This window comes from Lampetra planeri, chromosome 35 (genome assembly GCF_965212315.1).
Source record: "Lampetra planeri chromosome 35, kcLamPlan1.2.h2, whole genome shotgun sequence".
Lineage (NCBI taxonomy): Eukaryota > Metazoa > Chordata > Hyperoartia > Petromyzontiformes > Petromyzontidae > Lampetra > Lampetra planeri.
In genome coordinates this window covers 1,269,883-1,290,711 of record NC_136141.1, presented here as the reverse complement: position 1 = coordinate 1,290,711, position 20,829 = coordinate 1,269,883, and the positions used below count along the sequence as shown (strand labels likewise).

The 20,829-nt window shown below is 52.5% G+C and overlaps 1 protein-coding gene across 1 annotated transcript in view; it reads left to right on the top strand.

Moving 5' to 3' along the window:
• Window positions 1-20,829, top strand: part of LOC144730195 (myosin phosphatase Rho-interacting protein-like) — a 107,955-nt gene that overhangs the window by 80,060 nt on the left and 7,066 nt on the right. Inside the window, exon 4 of the mRNA XM_078610809.1 lies at window positions 607-758. Coding sequence (XP_078466935.1) covers window positions 607-758 — 152 coding nt within the window. The remainder of the gene's footprint in view (window positions 1-606; window positions 759-20,829) is intronic.

Here is a 20,829-nt window from a genome sequence, read left to right as displayed (position 1 = left end):
CGTGCTAAACATTGCAATAAATAAGCAACCTGTAAAAATATACACATCGGACACTTAAATAAACACCTTACCTTCAACAAGAGGCGCACAGTGAGAACCTGCGTCTGAGAACGACGCTGCAATCATTGCACGTCAAAAAAACGACGTGCGGGCCCGCGTGGGTTCCTGGTGAATGATACACCGCGGCTTGGGCCTCCGGGGTCCCATGAAGTTGCGGCAAACTTGGAACATTGCCCGCGGGGTGTCCATCCCCCCCTTCGGTCATCTCAGCCTGCAATGAGTAACTCGATGCAGCAGACCTCACTTCCTGCACGGACGAAGGAGGCAGCGATGGTCGGAGACCGGTAACGGCGGCCGCCTCGATCCTGTGCGCACGTGCAAACCGGTGCTGGGCCTCCCCTAGGTCGACTCGGCATCAAATGAGTACCCGCTGCGGTGGGTCAACAACGCCACCGGGGAGACAAAGGCGGCCGGGCGTGGTGCTGGCCACCCACCCACCCTCGTGTGCCGTGTCGGCCTTCGTAGGTGCTGCTCGTTTAACAGCGCTTGCCCCGACGTTCTGTTGAGGTTATACGGGGGATCTTTGTCTGTGTTGTGTGTTTCCAGCCCAGCACGCTGCCCCAGGGCACGCTGAACTTGGCCCAGTGCACGGAGGTCGCGGGTGCGGAGGAGCGGACGGGACGCAAGCACTCGCTGCGCATCGCCGCGCCCGACAGGGAGCTCTTCATCGGAGGGGAGAGCAGGGAGGATATCAGCGCGTGAGTACAAGGCAAAGATCCCCCGTGTAGCCTTAACATACTTTTGCGGCAAGTGGTGTTAGCGAGTAGCACCTATTCAGGCCGGTCCGGCACACGAGGGGGTGGGTGGCGAGCACCGCTCCTGGCTGTCTCTGTCCCCCTGGTGGCGATGTTTACACGTCGTACCCGGTACTCGTTTGAGGCTGAGTCAACCTAGGGGAGGCCCAGAACTGGTTCAGATAATCGTCACTGGTGTTAGCCAGGTTCATAGCGCAGCACGCTAATGGCTGCACCACCGCGTGTGTACTCAAACACACACACGCGCTTGTGCGGCCGTCTGGAATGCTCTTCCTTCCAATATTAGGAAGCCACTGGAGCTATGCACTTTTAAATCATCTAGATAGAAAACTGATTTTTTTAGAACTGCTACGCACGGTGCGAAAGAAGTTCAATATATATACATACTGGCTATTTGGGCAAGTGCTGTTAGCGAGCACCTGTTGAAGCCAGCACTGCTGGTGTTTTACACAATCTGCCAAGTAGTCGTGTTAAGGCTGAGTCGCCCGAGCGGAGGTGCAAGATGGGCTCAGGATATCAGTAGCCACCACTGTCAGCTGACAGACAAGCACCCGGCATGCAAAACCCACGTGGATAAATAAATCATCAAGTATGCTCGCTGAGTAATGTCATGAAAGTCAGTGTCTGCTCGAACTTTCAGACGGCAGTACATCACCCCACGTGCTTGGCAATGGCAGGCAGCAGGCATGGCAATGACGACACAATTTGTCATCATTGTCATGGGGCCCGTTGAGAGTGAATACCAATTTAGACCGACAACTCGCGTAACCATCTTGCCCCAGCCTACATCGTCGCACCCATGTCCCCTCAAGGTCCCTCAGGGCTGGGCATGCTGCAGATCTTCTCTGCAATCCCAGATCGAGAATTCGGTCTGTGGGTGGCCAAGTTTGTTCCCGCGTAGCCCCCAGGAACGCACTTCCACGACATATCAGGGATTTCAAAGAGTTTATGGACATTTAAAAAATGCGCCCTAAAACCTATTCATACACTTCCGCTTATTCAGCTTTTAGTTCATTTAGTAAATGGATTATTTCACTTGTAATATATTTTTATGCTGAGTGCTGCTGCTGCTGTGTCCTGTACAGCACTTTGAGATCCTTGATGAGAAGCGCTATATACATGGAATTATTATTATTATAATAATAATTAGATGGTGGGCTCATTACCATACACCACTTGCTCGTAAACATTTTATGCTGAACTGATCTAGGGGAGGCCCAGATGTTGTTCATGGTCAGGAAGCAAGCCGAGGTCCGCGGGGATTGCAGCACGCCGTGGGAACTTGGCTTTTCAACGACGCATCGTTACTGACGATTCTCATGCTGACGGCAGATACGCGCATCGAATCGCGAGTCCGAAAATGTATAATTTACGACTCGCACAGATGAACGTCGCGCTTCGGCTGACGGAGTGAAGAAACCGGGTCAAACGGGAGACAAATAAATGAGAGAAACGATGCGAACGCTACGGTGGTAAACGGGACGAAGCGGAGTCGATTCTTCAATCGAATCGCGGCTCCGAATGGTGACAATTCATCGAAACTCTGGGGACGGGGGCGGGCGGGTGGGTTGAGTGTTCAGGGTGGTGGATGGTGAATGAATCTGCCGGTCATCTCAGTCAGTCAGCCCATAGCACCACCTGGGTCTCCCGTGACCTGCCAGCAGCGAGCCTTCGACACTTCACGTGGCCTCAAAGTGCACCTGGCCTGGCACAGGCGCCGTGGTGACCACACCGTCACTTCGTGGTGGACGGCGGCGGCTGTAGTCGTTGTTTGACAGGCTTACACACAGACACATTCGCTACCACGGGCGCGCCCAGTCACATGTCACCCGGCAGTCATATATCCATTGCCTTGAGTGGTGCATTATTATTGCCCAACTGACAGAGGCCGTGGACTTTGAAAGTTCCGGGAAGACTTTTTTTTTACGGATTTTTTTCCAGGACGGGCCACCTTGAAAGGTGGACAACCCTTGGGGAAACCAAGACAGGCGGCATGCCTGGTCCTCGCGATGACGCGCGGGGCAGAGGCTGTACCGTGCTCTCCCATTCTCCCTCCTCGTCGGTGGTGGGGGAGGCGGCGGGGGGGGGCTATTAAGGGATTAGAGCGCATTACCCCGAGGCGTGGCTTGGGGTGAAGTTAATTTATCCGATTTTTTAACGCACGTCAAGTTCCCGCGACAGTAACCGACGTCTCTGTAAAGTTTTTGGGTCGACAGAAAATACGGAAGCAGAAAATCCCCTGTTAATTGCTGATAATTCCGCTTGTTAAGTCCGTTGCAGGCCCCTGGCGAGCAGCGACTTTGTTTGTTTGTCTAAAAGGACCCGACAGCCATAATCACCGTAAGCGGTGGCTCTCGGAACGGCGAGGCACTTGGCAGGGGGAGATGATTCGGCTCTGCTGAAGAAAAAAAACCCAAACTCCGCTTAAGTTTTGTTTTTGTTGGGGTGAAGTGGCTGGGCCTAGCGGTGAAAGCGACAAGAAGGCGACCGTCGATAATGAAACAACATTTTTTTTTTAAAAGCGCATTGTTGCGTTAAGTTTTTAGTCCTTCTACCCCGCACCTCCGATTAGCACGGTCGGCTACTCACGGTGCAAAAGCAGTTCAGCATGCGTACGAACACAAACATTGTCGTCACCATCTCCTCCGAGCGTGACGTCTCGCTCACGCCACCTGCAGCTGGTTTGGCTGCGGGCGATGGTGGCATGCGGGGGTGGCGGGGGTGGCGGGGGTGGCGGGGGTGGCGGGGGTGGCGGGGGTGGCGGGGGTGGCGGGGGGTGGCGGGGGTGGCGGGGGTGGCGCTGCCTAGCGGTCGTGACCCAGCGCGTCCCGCGATGTGCTGCACCGCCGCAGTGTCACCAGACCGTCGCGCTTCCCGCCACTTGACCGGCAACGTTGCATGCAGGGCTGGTGACGTTACATGCAGGGCAATGTTACATGCAGGGCTGGTGACGTTACATGCAGGGCAACGTTGCATGCAGGGCTGGTGACGTTACATGCAGGGCAATGTTGCATGCAGGGCTGGTGACGTTACATGCAGGGCAATGTTACATGCAGGGCTGGGGACGTTACATGCAGGGCAATGTTACATGCAGGGCTGGGGACGAAGAGCCACGAACACAAAAGAACGGCGGGCACAACTTTGTGGTTCCTCGCGCCCCGCCACCGACGGAGAGACTGGCCCCCGTCACTCAGCTGCTTTTGGAGAAAGAAAAAAAAATGTTTTTACTTCCAACCATGGGAATGTGGAATGTTCCACTGTGGCATCGGGACCGCCAACGGAGATGGGCCTGCTTGTCTCAGCAAGGAGGAGACCCTTTGGGTTAAATAAAAAAAAATTCATTTCGACGAGGAATGTGTTTTCAGTAAGAAAGCTGAACCAAGCCGAGCTTTAACGTAAATAATCCCGCGTGTTTTTTTTTGTTACCTCAGCCAGGCATGTTCCTGGCCGTTGTTTCCGATGTCAGCCAATCCTATTGTCCACCGGTTTCCGTTTTCCACCGTGGCATCGCTCGTGGGAGGAATCGGCGGCAGTCGGCGGGAACCCGAATGTCACCGAGCGTCTCCCCCCCCGCGCTCACCCCGATTCGCCGACGCTGCGTGCGCCTCCCGTGCCCTCGATTGTCCGGCGGCACCTCGACCACGACAGCCACGTGACCTGCAGCAGCAGCAGCAGCAGCAGGAAAGGCAAATGAGAAAAGAAGAGTGAGTGATGGAAGGTTAATGCCCCCCCCCACCCCCCGGGGTAGCCTCTGGTGTCACCGCTCCACCAGCGATGGTTTGCGCTCTCAGTTCGTGGCCGCACGCTCGCGCATCCGGTCAGGCGGGTTTGCTCCGCGCGTGAGCGAGGTGGGGCTCTGGGCAGACGCCGTCTTCTCCCTGTCTCTCTCTCTCGCTCCGCTCCGGTTATAGGGCCCGGTGCCGCCACACCCCGAGCGAGTTTTAAGCCTCGCGCGTCACACCGCTCCGCAGTTCCCACGGGTCGACCCAGCCGACTCCTCTGTCTCTGTGTGTCTCTCTCCCTCCGTGTGTATCTGTGCCGTGAAGTGTAACGCGACAGAAGCACTCGCTGCAATAGCAACAGCTTAACCGGAGAAATCGACGCAACAAAACTAAGGGGATAACACCTTTGACAGCTTTGGGGGTGGCGGTGGGGAAAACTTTCATCGTGAAGAACATTTATGGAGAGAAGTATCCGGATTTGCTAGCAAGTAAGTGTCGCAAATTGGCCTTGTTCCTCGGGGTGTTGCCGTGCCGTGCGTGCCGTGCCGTGTGCGGAGCGTGGCCGTGCCCGCCGCGAGCGAGCGAGCGAGTGGCGGCCGGCGACCCCGGGGTTTTTGTTTTGTTTGTTCGGGGATAACCGCATCGCGCTGAGCTTTTCACCTCCACTTGAGCGGGCTCTTCCGCGCCGCGCAGGCTCGTTCGTCTCCGCGCGGCCGTGGGCCCCGCCGCGTCGCCGCGTTCGCCGCGGCCGTCGCTCTGGGCGCGCGGCCGAGTCGCCGGTTCTCACGCGACTTTTGACCCGCCGCTCCGCGGTGCCGACGGGCATGAGCACGCGTTGGCTTTTCTGATTACTTTCAATGCATCTGGTGTATTTGTGGTGTATTCATCTGGTGTAGTTGTGGTCTGTTTGTGGTGTATTTGTTGTGTATTTGTAGTGTATACATCTGGTGTAGTTGTGGTCTCTGTGTGGTGTGTTTGTGGTCTGTTTGTGGTGTATACATCTGGTGTATTTGTGGTCTGTTTGTGGTGTATACATCAGGTGTATTTGTGAGGGATGGCAGTGACTTGAGCACCCCAACCATGGATTCATCATGGCTGATTATAATGATGACATTCGGCTTGCCTGCCAATCTGTCACTGAAACACACTGGGGTTACTGGTTTTTCAAGCGTGGTTTTATAACCTCTTTCTACCTATTCAGGCCATCTGTGCGTGGCCAGATCCAGGAGGCGTTCACGCCTCGTGCAAACGCTCCCAATGCTGCTGCTGACCAAATGTAGTCGGTCTAGAAATTGCAGCATCGGTCGTTTGATTAACTACAGGCCGATGGAGGAGACCTCGGTAGTAGCAGAGCCGTTCCATGTGGCCGGGCCTCGCCGCAGCTTGCCCCCGTGCCGCTACTCCCCTGCGTTAGAGATGGGCTTGGCACGATTCAGAATTTCCTAAATGACCCGGGGATCAACCTCGGTTCTCGCGTGCAGTGAATTGATGGTCAAATGCCGGCCACTAATGACTGCACGATAGACTTATGACATGAAATTTTTATTTTATTTTACTCCATTCGGCTCATCCCAGCTCTGATGATAAATAAGTGGGGCTGCTAATTGGACGGGGAGGCTCTCACGAGAGCTTTTGTGAACGCCCCGTGATGCTGGCTGTAATCTCTAGCGAAACGTCGTCCTAAAGTTGTCGACAATTTCGCTTGGGCGTTTCGACATTCCTGCAGTTTGCTGAACAAAAAACAAGTTGGCACGTTTGTCCCGAATTCGATTTCATTTTGTCTGTCGGGTGGTGGAGGGTTATGTAAAAAAAAACTTACATTATGCCTACATGATAATCTTACCCAAAAGTAACAACAATTGTGAATTACAAGTGGCTGCATTGACATGCAATAACACCCCTTTGCGGAGTGCATGAAAGTTGTGGATAACGATGCTTCTTGACGGAATGTCATATCTGCGAGACTTCCAATTATCCCCACTTATTATTACGATTACTGATGTATTCCACCAGGTAAGGCCCACTGAGCAATTGGCTCGTCTTCAGAGGCGAGCTGGCCACAGCACCCTCAACTCGTTCTCTACAATGTCCATGTTTTTGCCTTCTGTTACTGCTGCTGCTGTGCTCACGCAGCACCACGGATCTCCCGTGTAAGATAGCCAGGTAACTGGATAAACGGGACCATCATCCGTGTAACAAATCAAAATAAACTTACACATCATACCTCATCGATGTGGCTTAGGTCATACGTAGGAAATTATAGCAGCAGCAGCCAAATAATTTCAACGCAAGTTTCTAAAAGTGAAGGGGCAAATTGGAAAGAGCCGGAGGAAAAATCCACGCGGGCACCACAGAGAGAGGACACGCAGGCTCCAAATCTCCAACAGAGAGGCATCATCAGGGTCCGGCATGGAACCTAGCAGCTCCTGCGTGCCAGGCGAGGGAGATGACATTTTCTCGCCACCGTGGCACCCAAGCAGAAGTGACGTCATGCCAATTGGTGTATAATGTCGAGGAAAAAAAATATTTCTCTAAATATAAATTACTGTTCACATGCCTTAACACATAGGATGGTCAAAAGGGTGTTGAGATTGACATTAAAAGGACTGCATGCACCGGGAAGATGAAGCGTTCCGCATTCTTCAACGCGGCTTGAAGATCAGTGCCATCTATTACACGATTAGGGCGTGATTGCCAGGGCTCTCGGCGTAAGCCTCAAGTGATGTTTGTGCCACCTGTGTTGGGTGCATTGTCCAGATCGCGACTGGGCCCGCCCCTGGCTTCTGTCTGTGTCATTGTATAGAGAGCGGCGTTGTTCATTGCAAGGCCCGGGGGCCACTGGCGGCCCTGGTGGCCTTTAGTGCGGCCCCCGACAAGACACAAAAGTGAAAACAACCCCCCCCCCATCATCATCATCACCATCGTCGTCGTCATGGTGCTGCTGTCAAAAACCCCACGATGGTTTCAATGGTGCGGCGGTCCTCACGCTGACGACGTCTTATTGGCGAAACTGGCCCCCCTCTGAAAACGAGTGAAGAATGCTGGGGCAGGTTATAAATGTCGGCTATAGATCGCATTCAGTTTCGCGTTTGTACACGGGAATATATATTCACGCCAAAAATATTGACGTGTAAATCACGCAGACTTCGTTTGCAAATTAATTCGCCGAGCCAGAAAGCGGCACAGGGCGAGCGGTGACGCAGTGGTCGGCGCGCGGGGCTCACGGACCCAGCAAAGCTGAGTTTGATTCCCAACCATGGGGGAAGATGAGTGCTGAGTGATACCTGAACCAGTCGTGGTCCCCCACCGCTCTACCCTGACCCACCATGACTCACGTGGTGAAGTGCGGTGTCTCGACAACCTCCACCCCCCCTCCGTGACTGGCCCCGTGTGGAGAAGCTCCCCGCGCAGCAGTGAAGTGGCGTGTGTAGGAGGGGGTCTTGAAGTCGTTGTTATTGTTTGCTCACTCACTGCCCAAAGTAAAACTCGGGCACCTACTGGGGGCCTTGACTTCTGGTCTTCTTGCGCAACGTAATCCTATATTGCGCAACTTCGGCCCACGCTGTTGCTGCTGCTTAAGGAAATCAATGCGTCGGAATGGGCTGCATGGGTCACCACGTGGAAGCGTTCACGATAATCCTAGAACCTCTCCGAGCTGATGTCACGAATTGCACCATGCAAAGGCTGACAATGTCGAGCACTTTTGTCATTTGTCGACACGCACAATCCGAATAAAACACAATAGTGACTGATCCCACCTTTAGGTACGTTTAGAAAACAGCATTCCATTCGCCTGCGCATTGGAATGCGCATTCTACATATTTGAGATGATCCTCATGCGTGCGCGCACGCGTGGTCCAAACGCGGCCAGTGGGGAGCCGTAGCGTCGTCGTCGGCGCGCTGCGCTACTTTCCCACCAGACCTGAGTTTGAGTCCCAGCCACGGCTAACATCCGTGGCGAGCGATATCAGAACCCGGCCCTGCACCCGGGTTGTGTTGTGTAAACATCGCCATTTTGGCCCGCACTTGACAGGCCTTCATAGGTGCTCATGAACAGTGCTTGCACTTAGCAGTCTGCTGAAGGCTCTCTGTGTGGTCTTTGTCTCTGCGGGACATCTGTGAACAACAAGCTTCATAGCTCATTGGATTTCTCCAGGATAAATAAAGATGATGATTCTGCTGTTTGTATTTGTTTGTAAGCGACAAATACATGCTGGAAAATTGCACCACAACTAACAACACATTCTGAGAGGTGTCTAGTTTCAGTTTTACTCAAGAAGCCTCAAACCTAAATGTTCATTTCCTTTTCTGAATTAGGTATTACAGTCTTATGCATACCTGCATAACGTTGGTGATGGGGGTCATTTGACCAGATTTTTCACTCAGCTGGTTAAGTATGTGGGAGAGAGGCAGAACACTTATAGAAATCACTCCTTACAATAGAATCGAACTTAGGTCACCGGGCTCATAATGCGGAGCGTTAGCCACTGCGTCACCATCCACCCATTTATCTCCCCATGAAGACTTTGTGTTTATCGCCAGGCTAGAGCATATGCCGACCACGAGTCTGTGTTGCAATGGAGCCTCGGGGGTTTACAATCAGCTCGGCAAATCAGCCAAACTCCAATATGTTAGCAAAACCGACGCAGAAAACAACATCACGTTGACATTGCAGCTCAAATCCTGGCCCGAGGCCAACTCAGCCCATCATCCCGCTGAGTTCAGTGACGATCGGTGTTACTTTGTTAGGACACCAGCAGTGGGTTTACTGTGGATAGACTTGCCCCTTCCAGAGAAATGTGACATTTCTGTCCGTGGCTCTGGGCGACCAACAACAAAAGTGAGCGACACCAGGCCTCGCTTAGTTAAGGAGGCAGAAAGCGTGACTTTGTACGGGACTAGAGGGACGCTGTAAACGAGTGAAAGAACTAAATCTAGTTTGTATCATTAGCTATCGGCTAAGTCTCTGCATGGAGATTGCTTGATGGCAGCTCTCCAGGTGTGTGAGCCCAGATGACGTCAACTCCGTTTACGTTCTATCACCAATGCACCTATGCCTGCTAAGTGTCATCTCCGACTGAAGGACTTGACAACCCACGTGTGTGTACGAACGTGTGTACACGTGTGTACGTTGAACTTTTTTTGCACCCTACGTAGCTGACCGCGCTCATCGGAGGTGGATATTGCGTGTCCAGTGTCGACTGGCCTGCTTGTGTGCATACCTTGTGCTGTGTACATATGCAGGGTGGGCCAAAAGTCAGGACACATAGAGTTGTTATTATTTATGTTAACAGATCACTTGAAATTAGTTTAGGACTGTTTAAAGTAAGATTACAGTGACTTCTTTAGCATTCATAAAAAAATAATTTAACTTGTTCGTCTTTCAGTGAACTTTCCTTCAAATTTGCTATCTGATCAAGTAAGAAGACAAATCGATATGAATCACGATAACAGATCAAATGTTAACAATAACGAATCAACAATTAACATTTTTAATGCCAGCGTTAAATTAAATATCCCAAATGTGTCCTGACTTTTGGGCCACTGTGTACATGCAGAGCCCTCTTGTCAACGCACTGCTGGATAAGGGCCTTCTGCAGGTCGTCGGGGTTACTTCACCACCCTGGGCAGTGCCGGGTCGGTGAAAATGGGAAGCGTTCATGTGGGAACATGGAAGTACAGCTCAACAATGCATCTTGCTGGTGCACGGGCCTGGGGCTGCCCACAACCACCGTAGCCTATAGCACCTGCTGTGCTTGGCGGTTGTCCGTCCAAGTGCTATTCAGGCTGACACCTGCTTAGCGTCCGCGATGCGACAAGATCGGACGCAGGCATTGTGTGTGCTTAGATGATCGTCGTGTAAGTGACGGCAGGCAGCCATGATCGATATTTTAAAACATCTTCGGCCCCCGCCGCCCGCCAATCTTTCTTGAGGGTGATTTTGTAGCTCCTAGAGCGCACGCTGTTCAAATAATATTGACTGTAGTGTTCATGTGCTCTTTGGTTCGGGTGGGCAGAGCGGTGTTACGGTGGTTGGCGCACTGTGCTATGGACCTGGTGACCTGAGTTTGATTCCTGCCCACGGTTGTTAATTTCCTGCAAAGAGTGACTCACGTCCCTTTGTGTGTCGATTCAAAACCACCAGAGCTCGCTTAATCGGTAACTTTCCCGTTGCTTGCGTGTTATCCGCGTGCGGTTGTTTGTTTCGTGCCCTGAACTCTGAAACTATAAAACTAAACTATTTTTATTTTACCAGGTAAGGCTCACTGGGCAATACAGCTCTTTGTCAGAAGCGACCTGGCCACAAGTGACAGCTCAACGAAGTGGCTTATCGCGTGGACATTTATAGCAGCAGCCAGATACTCTGAACGCGTGTTTATAGATGTAGAGGTAAAAACTGGAGGACCCAGACAAAAATCCACGCGGCCACGGGGAGAGAGACACGCACATTCCAAATATACAGCAGGCATCAGGGTTGGGATCGAACCCACGACCTCCTGCATACCAGGCGAGGGAGTTAACATCTCGCGACCACGGCGCCCCAGAAGCGAGGGTCTCACTCTGCAGCACAACACATCAGGGGCAACGCTCATCTCCGTCCCTGGTCCAGAGCCAATGGCGGAAACTCTCACCGTTCCTTTGAAAGGGACATCTTTAAGTTCTTTCGGTAAAGATGAAGGTGCAGCCCTGTAGTTAATTTCCCACGGCACAGCTAGAGGGTGTTTTGGCCTACTTCCACACTGGCCAGACGTTTTGGCTGAGGTGGGAGAGTAACCACACTTTACCCCACCGCTCGCGACCTGCCGTTGGACTAACTGCGGTGTTGCCCACTCCTATTGCCGGGTAGACGGAGGCGGAGGGGGATTTAATCATCTTGCACCGATGTTTCAGCTGGCGTGCCGGAGATCAAATCGAATTGGCGACCACGAGATTACACCATGGTAGCGTCCCGAGTTCTATAGGACGACTAACTCAGGCTTCCAAGAAGACCCGCTCTGGATTGCTGCTTTCCCGGCACGCGGACTACGCTGTCCACACGGCTGCCCATTTATCGGCCGCCGCCCACGGTGGGCTATAAAATCGCCGCCCTTCGGCACGGGGATCCTAAAAGTAACGGCGCCGTGCATTTTTAAGTGCAATTTGATCGGAGCGTGGGGCGTGGACGTGGTGAACATTCTCATTGGTGAGCACACAAATTGGGGGGGGGGGGGGGGGACCGTTTCCCCGTGGGCTCGAGCGACTGAGTAGAATATGCAGAAGACGCGACGGACGTGGACGGAGCGGGGAGAGGCGACGGCGAGCCGTGAAGCTTGACCGGGGCCCAGCCCAAGTTGTGGTCAGCAATGTCTAAAAACTCGGTTCGCATAGAGGGCCAAAAATAAGGTCAGAATTGTATTTCCCCGCATTACGGTAGAGATGCGTTTCCTTCCCGCATAATTTTTGTTGGTGTACATACACAGGGTGGCCCAAAAAGTCGACATATGGTTATTTTAACATTTCCCAAAAGGTTATTGAATTTATTTGAACAAATCTTCAAACTGACTCCTGCTAACATCAATGCGTGCACGAGTTCTCTTTTGAAATGAATTTAGGACTTTTTAAAAGGTTACAGTTTGTAATCTTTGAATATTCATCAATTATGTTTAGTCTCAATTCATGTGGGGTTCTTGGTCGAGTTTTGTAAATGTCATCTGAAAAGAAATGAGAACATTTTATATTAATAATATGATCATCGATAAAATATTAACCTAAAGAATAAAAAATATATATTTACATGCCACTGTTAAAATAAATTAAATATCCGTGTGTGTCCTGAATTTTGGGCCACCGTGTAAATGGACAGGCACACCACATGCAGTGTGACCTCACATTCAAACGTTGCCTCCCAGAGATGGCCTGGTGGCTCAGAGGTCGGTGTGTGCCGTGCTTCCAACGCTGACAACCTGGATTTGAATTCAGGCAAGGCGCTTGTGATTAAACCGAACTGTCAAGTGTAGCAGGTTTATAGTGTCGACTCATCACCAATAACCCAACCTAATCTTATTACATTTCGGTTTCGTAATTTAATTTGCCAAAAAATTCCTCTGAGAATTTAAAATACGAGTTTTATTTCCATGCGACAAACGTTTCTCTGCAGAAGAGCATGTGGGCAAGTGTTGTACCCTTGTGGGTGGATCAGAGGCTGCTTGCAGGGATCTCCGAAGTAGCTCTGTAGTATCCGCTTCCGCAGGCCGTTCCTGAACACGAAGGTTTGCGCTGCTCGGCGAGATCGCAAACAGACGGTGCCGCGGCGTAACATCGGGAGCACAACTGGGATAAACCGGCGAAAAATATAGAAATAAGTAAACAAATGCGTTCAAAACATTGCCCTGCTTGTCCCAAGAAGGCTGGAACGGTTCCATGTGTCCGTCGGCGGCGTGTGCCCACTCGGTGCCCAGAGACCCGGCCCCCTCAATGAGGGTTGTGCCCCCTCAATGAGGGTTGTGCCCCCTCAGTGAGGGGTTGTGCCCCCTCAATGAGGGTTGTACCCCATCAATGAGGGTTGTGCCCCCTCAATGAGGGTTGTGCCCCCTCAATGAGGGTTGTGCCCCCTCAATGAGGGTTGTGCCCCCTCAATGAGGGGTTGTGCCCCCTCAGTGAGGGGTTGTGCCCCCTTAATGAGGGGTTGTGCCACCACACTGGCTTCCTCCCGACTCCCAGTTGAGGCAACGATGCCCAGAGGCGGCATCCCAGCCGCGTTTGCGCTCGCGTGTCCCCGGGTAGAGTGGTGGCAGAGTGGTTAGCGCACTACGCTACGAACCCGGCCGCCTAGATTCGATTCTCAGCCGCGGCCGACATCGGTGGCGAGTTACAAAGTGATAGCCGGACCGGTCCTGGGCCTCCGCTAGGTCGACTCGGCCTTAAATGAGTATCTGATGTGGTGTGTAAACATCAGCCACGGGGGTGACGAAGGCTGCCGGAACGTGGTGTGACGACGACACCACCACGATCACCTCGCCATGCGCTGCGCCGGCCTTCGTAGTTGCTCGCTTAACAGCGCTTAGCGCCCCACCCCCCGACAGTTCGGTGTTGGTCGCACGAGTTGAATCTCTTGCCTTTGTTGTTCCCGGCCCGTGCGCCGTGCGGCTCTGCCGTGGGGCACGTTCACTGCGCTCCCCAGGGGAGGCCGAGGGTGCTGCGAGCGCGAGCGGCCACACGCGCCTCCCACCTCCTCCACAGAGCCCAAGCGGCTCGGGGCCTTCGCGGGGCAGAGCCCCTGGCAAGCCGCAGGGAGCTGTAGCCACCCGTCGATCCAAGCAGGCGGGCGTCCCAACAATTGACTCCTGTCGTGTTTTTGTTTATATGTATGTATCTATGTATGTCTGTATATATATATGTATGTCTGTATATATGTCTGCATGTCTGTCTGTCGAACTTCTTTTGCACCATTCAGCAGCCAACCGTGCTAATCGGAGGTGCAGGGGAAGGGCAACAAACTAACGGACAACATTTTTTTTTAAAAGAAATCTAGCTTTTCAATCTAGATTTATAAGTGCATCGCTCCCGTGGCTTCCTAATATCGGAGGGAATTGTGTTCGGGATGGCTGCAGAAGCAGCGCATCTGAGAGCGCCACGTGATGCGGTGACCGTCGTCTTTGCTCGATGGCAGCAGCCAAAAGCCGCTGCTGCTGCTGCTGCTGCGAGGATGACCGGAGTTTGCGTGACGCTTTATGTCCCTGGACGAGATCAGCGAGGTATTCGGGTTCATTTGTACTGATTGTTGTTGTAACCTTCTTAGCCACCCCTAGTTGACATCTTGGAAAATTAGCTTTATAGCTCATCAGATTCCTCCAGTATAACAAAAAATATTTTGATTTTGAAAAAATGTCTGAATTGTCAGCATTCAATGGTGGCGATGAGATTCAAGACTTGTTTTTTTGTGTCATTTGTCTCTGTGTGAATTATCGTGAATGGTGAAATTCACACAATTGGGATGATGATGATGATGGTGGTGGTCGAGATGATGATGATGATGCTGCGTGAGGGAATGTTGGGGAACGTGTTCAGTGGATGGTGGTTGAGGCTCGTGATGGCCTGCTCCTATGAATTGATGCGTTGGACGTGGTGGCGGTGCTGATGAGGAAACGGGACCAACTTAACGTCTCCCCCCGCCACCTCCCCACCCAGTGAGCGAGGTGAAGGTTAAAGTGAATGTTTGGACTTGTGTCCGTACAGTACCGCCAACTGGGGGGTTGTTGTTGGACTTTGCCCCTGCGTGGAGAGCCCACCCTGGCGCTCATTAAAAATGACCCCAAAGCAGCGGTGACAACAACAACAACCACAAACATTAACGAGGTGTTTAAAACGTAGCAGGCTATCGCGACCAGTATTATTAATAATGAAGGTTTTTGGGGTAGATCGCGTTATTTATAAATGTGTCGCAACCCTCCATGATTAAGAAGGTGCTTTGCGAATACAATACTGTACTCGTTAAAAAATAATTTTATAAATGTACAGCTCTTTGCCAATCCATCCTGTCGGTTGTTCGACCGCGCTGGTCAGTGCGGGTCGTGAAGGGGGGGGGGGAGTGGGGGATGGGGGTGGGCACAGGTCCAGCTCAGATATTATTCTCCGCTCTTTTGTTAAATCTTCTTCCAGCGCACGGCGAGTGGCGTCAGCTCGACGTGAGACTTCAGTGTGTGAGCCGCGTGGTAATAGCTGGGGGAGTAGCGCGACTAACGCCGCCCAGTCCCCCGCGATGCGCACTCGTTGGCGACGTCCTCCGTCGTGTGGCCGGGCGGCTGCAGGCCCTGCACCGTGCGCCAACTTCAGTGCCCCACGTGTGGGAGAGGCGAGCGCAGCGGCAGCGGTGGTGGCGGTGGTGGCGAGCGAGCGAGCGAGCGGTCGCCCTTCTAAAGCGGTCGGTGGAGCCACCGGCACCGCCAGAGTGAACTTGACAGGACGAGGCGGAGCAGCAGCGGAGAGGCCCTCTACGAGGCTGCGGTGGTCAGGGACCTCGGCACAACTCCCCGGCGCTCCCCAGTTGACCCCCGGTTCGTCCAATTGTCTCGCGCGGCGGTCCCAGGTTGGTTTCCGGGATCTCACACGAATTCGTGGAGGGTCGAGCAGCTGGTCTTGGTCTCACGAGAGGTCCTATGCTTGCTCAGATTTTTCCCAGTTGGCTTGATGTCGCGGCCTCCCACAAAATGGATTTGACAATACGTTTTGTTGAATGTATTGTAAAGACTCATCGAATGGGGATCCTAAATATTTTACATTTTTGAGGAAGTAAACCATTTTTTTTGGGTTCACACAATGTGTAGTGACATAGAAGTAAGTACATGCACAGAACTGGATTATGGGACAAATCGCAATTATTCTGGGATATCGCACAAAGCTGCGAGCAGCCCCATAAAGGTCAAGTATGGGAAAAGCTCCGCATTCAATCGCAACGTTCAGTGGCTGTGGATTTTTATGAAGTTACTATTCACGTTTCTCAACGATTGGTGATCGTCACTAATGCGTAGCACTCTGGCGTAGCACAAGACTTTCAAATCGGAAGGCCTTAGATTTAAATGTTGCTCAGAGTCCATCGTTCACCCAGCTCGATAACTTGAGCACCACTTTACGGGAAGTCAACAATCATTAGCATTTATCTTGACTGACCCTGCCATAAATACGTGGAGTTTACACCACTGACTGAAGGCCACTAAAGCCCTCGTGCTCATGTAAGCAGGGAGTTACGCTGACTTTAAAAAATAATTGTAAACCTGAGGGTCGATTGAGAACTCTGCAGCACAGCTTGACGTCTGCTCTCTTCTCCTGGAGCCCACTGAGCATGAAACACGCTGCTGGTCGCTAACGAGCAACACGCACACACACACATTGCTGTGTAAGTCCGTTCCCTTCCGACCGCCGATTCGTCCGTCCGTCCATCCATCCATTAATTCGTGCGTTGGACTGTCGGTCATTCGGTCCTTTGGGCTGTTGATCTATTGGTCTATTGGTCTTTCCGTCAGTCAGTCCGTTCCTCCGTCCATCGGTCCGTCCATCCGTCTGTATCTGTTTTTCTTTCCATCTGTCGGTCCCGTCCACCAGCTCGTACTCGGCTGATGAGAGCCGGCTATTGTTTTTTTTTCGTGAGCTCGGAGATCAGAAATGCGGGGTTTCCTGCACGACGGTGGGATTCTTGCGGGCGGTGGGATTTTTGCATGCGGGGAGCGCTTGGTCGCTGGGGGTGTTTTGGCGTGACTCTGCGCGCTCTCGCTACCCCTTCTGCGGGCGAGACGCACAATGGCTGTGGCTGCTGGCGGCGAAGGGGTCCAATTACCGCGCCCTTCTCACGTTTCTCCTCCGACGCTGGCGCGCACTGCACGCACTTTAATTGACGTCAAATGGAAGGTTACGTTTTCGTCCGAATACCTCAAATCGCGTGCGGTAACATTCGACCTGCGCATCCCTCCACATCCAACGAGAGAAACCTAAACCTTTTTCTACACACCGTGTCATCAACATCATGATTTATCCACGGATGATGGATGTATGTCGGTATGTTGAACTTTTTTTGCACCGTACATGACGAAGGCCTCTCCTCGCTGCCACCTCTAATTATTCTAATTATTATGAATTGCTCCATCTCTGCGGCGGACGTCCTCTTGGGCGAGTTTCTTCGTGTGGCTGCCCCCTCTGCTCTTAGTCTTGACCACCGGCCATCATTCCTTCTAGCAACCTATCACAGGATTATTAGAAGCACCAAATATTGTTCCACCAATATCGTTATCTTGTTTGTTCGCGTTAAACAATTCACCACCAATTCAGTGCTTTGGGAGAAGTCTTCTTGTTCCTGTCGTGTCCTGCCACCACATTCCGGCATTGGGCACGTGGTGATGATGATTTGGCCAGCAGTGGATAGACCATGGCTGATGATGCCCGGCTCCACTAGGCGCCGAAGGACCAACAGATGCTCCACGCGTTGTGTCTCACCGCAGTGACACGAGTCGGTGTCGTTAGAGTGGCCGCACCTTCTCCGAAAGTTGACTCTCGATCCGCCGACCGCCCTCGGAAGGCGATTTAAACTCACCCAGGCGGTTCGGATTCCATTTGAAGAATCGCTTCTTTCTCGGGAGACATTTTTAACCATCTCATTCATATCATATATTATTTACCCTGTGTTGTTTGCATAGCTCTGTTCACTCCGTAAGCCTAAATGTAACATTAGCACATAATTTGCATATACTTTGCATAAACCATAAACAGTTGATTCTGACAGTCACAATTCAAAGCATGTATCATGGTCAAAAATAATCGATTTTAATCGATGAATCGACACATCATTACATGCATAATTGCCAGCGTCTGCTGAATTTCACCGAGTCCTCCGTGCTTGCAGTTATTACTTACGGTATTTCATCATCGTTTCAGCAGTATTTGTAGCTGAAAAGCCAGCAATGCACTGCTTCAGGAAATGCCGGCGGTTGTTTCTTTGCGTTTGCCCACTGGCTGTGGGCTTTTTATCAATTCTTTTGCGACCCGTTTGAAACTTGTGACAAGGCAGCTCGGCGGGGCGCGGTGGCGGCAGCGATCATGGCCACTGAACCTCGGTGCCCGTGACTGACCCACGGGCGACGTTTGCCCGCAGCATTCGCGTGGCTTGTGAGACGCGCGACGCTCCGCGTGCCACCCTCTTGGTTATCGCTTGGGAGAGCTCCGCCATACAATTGTCTCCACCCGCTGCGGAAGGTGACTGTGGATAACCCTGACCGGGCCGTGGAGTGTCAAACCGTTGTGACCCTCGCAAAGTTCAGCGGAAGCATTGAGGTCAACCTCATGCGACTTTTCCCGAGGCTTCCACTTCGGCTGTGGGACATGGACATTGGACAGATTCGTTGCTATGAAACGCACATCGCGGACTCTTGGCAGTTTTTGTCCGTTCGTAAAAGTTCTTCGTCCGGCCTGGCTTGGACATCGCTGCCGGCGCCGCCACATCTGAACGAGGTGCGGACGGTCTGTTGTGCCGTCTGGCCGAGGCATCGCCGCTCGGTAACATCCTGCCTCTCCCTGCTCCAGCGTGCACGTGGTGCCCGCGAGGCGAGCGCGTGGCGAGGATCTTGGTTTTCGTGTCTCTGTTGGTGGCGACAACGTGGATACTTGCGGCATGGCGTAGATGGTGAGGTGTCGGGCTCAAGACTGAGCGCTGCCCAGGGTAAATGGTTTATGGTTGTCATTGTCATCATCACCTTCCCAATTCTTGTCATGGTCATCTTCACCATAATCATCACCATGATGGTCATCACCATGATGATCATCACCATGGTCATCATCATTGTTATCATGGTCGATGAAACACGTACCACCTGATGAGGCTGCATCATTTGGTGGGAAGTCATTGGTAGTTGTGGTATGTGGACTTGTCCTTGCCATAGGAACATGGAAATTTCAGTCCTGGTTCAGCACCTCCCCCCCCCTCCCTAGTGGAGGGAAGCACTGCACAATGCTTGTTTGAGCAAAGGTGGGGCTCGACTTATTTGAATGAGACAATAAAACAAATTCCAGCAACTACAGCTCTTAGACGTTGACATCATTAAGCAGTAAGACGAATGCGATCTGTCACGAGCGTTATGACACGCATCCTGTAAGTAATACTGAATATCCCCTATGATACTATCGAGCGCTCGCGTATAATTAAGACATTAATACTTTAATAACTTATTTGCTCCTTTTGTCAAGTCCAGCAAAAAAGTGCCTCCAAACACAGACGCTTCCATTGAAGAAAACTAAAATAACCCAAGACATCGTCGTTTAGATATTTGACATTTCAACAGATATGCCGGCGTCGTTCCCAGCCATTGTGAACTTTTTGTTGTTGATAGGCGGTGGACCTCGCACCGCAACCCAACGCAGTGGATCGAGTTTCCCTCCGACTGGAGGCCGCCTTCTGCATTATTAATCTCCTGTTTGGCTGCGGGCCTTGGGGAGGCTTTTAAACAAAATCCTTCTTGAACAATTACCCCATTCTCTTTCTATGACTGTCTTCGTAATAATCACCGCCGCCACACCGTTCCAATTTTCTTCTCGCTTGCCATCGTCTGCTTCGTCTTCGTCTTCGTCTTCGTCTTCTGTGTGGTGTGGAGTTTATCAGCAACGTTCGTACGTTCACGTGGAGGTGGCGAGTGTGCCAGTGGATAGCTTCGGGAGTAGCCACAATGCGAATATCTGAAACGCTGCCTGGCGATCGATGGAAGAGGGCAGTGGATCTACTGTGTGGTCCATGGTTTGAGATGTAGACTCGCATGGAGATTCAGTCTCATATAGAGAGACCCATAGACTTACACACACAGCTGGGCAATATCTGAAATGCTGGCGTAAGTATGTATGTTGAACTTCTTTCACACTGTACGTAGAAAACCGTGCAAATAGGAGGTGTGGGGGAGGACAACAAACTAAACACAAAAAGCAGTTCTCACGAAATGAGGTTTCAACGAAGTTGATTTAAACGTGCACGGCTCCAGTGGCTTCCAAATATCGGAAGGAAGAGCATTCCAGACGGCCACAGAAGCGCGTCTGAAAGCGCCGTGCGATGCGGTGACCACCGCCTTTGTTCGACGGCGAGCCAACAGCAGCTCCTGCTGCTGCGAGTGGCCCGTGGCGTCGGCAATGAGCCGGTCCCCATCGCCTGGCGAGGGGAGCCGGTCCCGGGTTTGCTCGCGTTGCCCCCAGCCCCACCCCCAGCCCCTCCCTGCACGCCCTGCGGGGTCAGTGGCTGGGGGCGGTGACCCCCGAGCGCTCAGTCCCCCGCGGGCTGTGGGGCACCCCCCCCCCCCCCCCCCGAGTGCTTCGTCACCGGCACCGTCCGCCGTCGTGGCGGCGCCCCAGCCTGCCCTGGACGAGCCTCTTGGTGAAGAGGTTTTATTTCATTTGACTTTGAAGGGTTTCGGTGGTGGGGGAGGGAGGGGGGAGAGAAGCTGCCGGCGCGCGTGGCCGCGTCCCCTGCCGCCTTCTCGCCGAGAGGTGTGATAGCGCAGTACGAGACTCTCATCATCATCGTCGTCATCTGGGTTTGCGTGGCATCTGTACAATACGGTACGATGTGGAAGTGTCTTAACCGTACCTCCTCCAGGTGCTGTGCGGACAAGGTGAGTGTCTGTGTGGGTGTAGATGGTCTGACTGTGAGTCTGTGGGCTCCTGTGTGAGTGAGTGAATGGGTCCGTGGGTCTCCGTGCTGGCACGGGGCCGCCTCGCTCTGCGTAGAGGATCGACGATGTGGCCGTGTCCGCTCGCTGCCCCTCTCACTGTCTCTCACTGCCCTTCTCTGT